This window comes from Propithecus coquereli, unplaced genomic scaffold, assembly GCF_000956105.1.
Source record: "Propithecus coquereli isolate 6110/MARCELLA unplaced genomic scaffold, Pcoq_1.0 Scaffold27, whole genome shotgun sequence".
In the NCBI taxonomy this organism is placed as follows: domain Eukaryota; kingdom Metazoa; phylum Chordata; class Mammalia; order Primates; family Indriidae; genus Propithecus; species Propithecus coquereli.
In genome coordinates, this window is record NW_012148285.1 from 14,738,690 (window position 1) to 14,740,764 (window position 2,075).

Below are 2,075 nucleotides of genomic sequence, written 5' to 3' on the forward strand. Positions count from 1 at the left end.
ACTATATACCATATTCCAGTGGGAAATTATTAATAGAAGCTCTGGATGTACAGTCATCTACTAACTCTTAAAAGAATATACAGATCACATAGCTGAAAAAAAGAGTGTATATAGGTACATAGTAGAGTCTACATTTTAGTGACACGTTTAAGTCTAAAATTTTATGGGAACAATACAAATTGCTTCCTATCAGTTTTGTGGCTGAGGGTGAATTATTTCGGTTAAGAAAATTACTGAAAAGAGGGGTGTGAATGCACACCTTAGCTGTGATGGGGTGTATTGCAAACCTCTGCCACCAGGGGGTGGTGTTACCCATTATTTAAATCTCACCGCTTGTAAGGTGTGAGGGGGAGCTGCTCTGGATAAAGGGACCGGGAGGACGTTGAATGGGTGTTATAAACCAGCAAATATAGTAAATCAGCAGTTACAGTGCGGGACACCATCGGGTGACCCAGAACAAAACGTTTACATTCTGTTCCTCCATTTGTACCAAAGTCAACAGTTTGGTTGTCTGGGTTCAGTTTTGTGCTCTGCCTTTGGTCTTCCAGAAATTAGGCAAGTATAATGCTCACAGCTAAAATTCCCGGGGGGCATTTGTATTCTTACTGGTGGAAGTAGAGAGAGGTAAGCCTTTCAGAGAGAATCAAATACTCCTAAATTTATCCATCCTACGGATAATGAAGTCTTGGCAAAGACCCACATCCTTGTGACTTCACTCAGGCATTTCAGTTAATCCAAAAGCTTGAGTTAACTGGTATCTTGGGTTAATTCAACCTGGAGTTTATCAAGCAGCTTCCAAGTGCCTTGACCCATAGAAGACCTTTGTTTAAACATACAAGTATCTCACTGACGTCTCTCCAAAAGTATAATTAAATCCAACCTAATGAAAAATTGGTAAGAGGGCGCTTGATGTAGCAGAGGATATAATAAAAGCAAATTCTGCGAGAGAAAGAAAAGGAATTATAAATTTGGGAGGAGAAAAGGATGGAACAACAACAAAGGAAATGTAACCAAGGCATATGACTTCATAGAGAACAAAATCTTGTAGATGTAATGATACAAACAAGGGCTTGGCAAATGTTTTTGTTAAAGGGCCAGATAATAAACATGTTAGACTTTGAGGACCAGATGGTTTCTCTTGCAGCTCTTCAACTTTGTTGTTATGGTGAGAAAGCAGCCACAAAAGATACACAAGGAAATGGTAGTGACTATGTTTCAATAAAACTTTATTTACAAAAACAACAGTGGGCCAGATTTGCTAACCCCTGATACAAGCTTTGTCTACTGATTCAATTAGAGATAGGGGGAAGGGAAGGTGGTACAAGAAAGCTAAATTTTCATCTACCATAGCAGAAGCTAATGTAGACAAGATCTAAATTTGACATTCAGAAATAGCCTGTAATATAATATATAATGGTATATACATATTACATATATACTAGTGTGTATAGCAAGCCTATTATGAGGACGTTCCACATCTTTTACTATGTGATTGCTGGAGCCAAGGAGAAGATGAAAAGTAAGTGACTCGCAGCGATGCCTGCCGGGGAGGCTTCAGCCTTTGCTTTGATCAGAATCCAGGGAAACGGAGTCTCAGATCCTGCCGAGAGAAAGAGCCGTGGCTTTGGGTGGCAGATGTGTAATTCCTCATCTCCTTCCAGTGACTGAGTGTGGCTTTTGTTGAGTCATTCTCATTTACTGAGCACCTACTATGTGACGTAGCAGACATCAACTCCAATTAGACATTAGATCGTTGAGTAATTGCGTCCAATTAGACTGGAGGACATCCAGTGCAATTAGACACAATCCGTGCCTTCAGGGAAGGGAGACAGACAAGTACCTTATTTGCCAATTCATAAGACTTGCAAGTATATAAGACGCATTCTGATTTTATAAGGAATTTGCAGGGGCGGTGGAACTAAGCACTTTTCACTATACATGTTATTTATTTATTTTTTATGCGGACAGAGTCTCATTCTGTTGCCCGGCCTAGAGTGCCGTGGTGTCAGCCTAGCTCACAGCAACCTCAAACTCCTGGGCTCAAGCGATCCTCCTGCCTCAGCCTCCCAGGTAGC

General features: G+C 40.7%; 1 protein-coding gene across 1 annotated transcript in view; it reads left to right on the top strand.

Moving 5' to 3' along the window:
* The first annotated feature begins 1,463 nt into the window (after window positions 1-1,463).
* LOC105813086 (myosin-11) overlaps window positions 1,464-2,075 on the top strand; it is a 45,844-nt gene continuing 45,232 nt past the window's right edge. Inside the window, exon 1 of the mRNA XM_012647685.1 lies at window positions 1,464-1,519. Coding sequence (XP_012503139.1) covers window positions 1,513-1,519 — 7 coding nt within the window. The 5' untranslated portion in view covers window positions 1,464-1,512. The remainder of the gene's footprint in view (window positions 1,520-2,075) is intronic.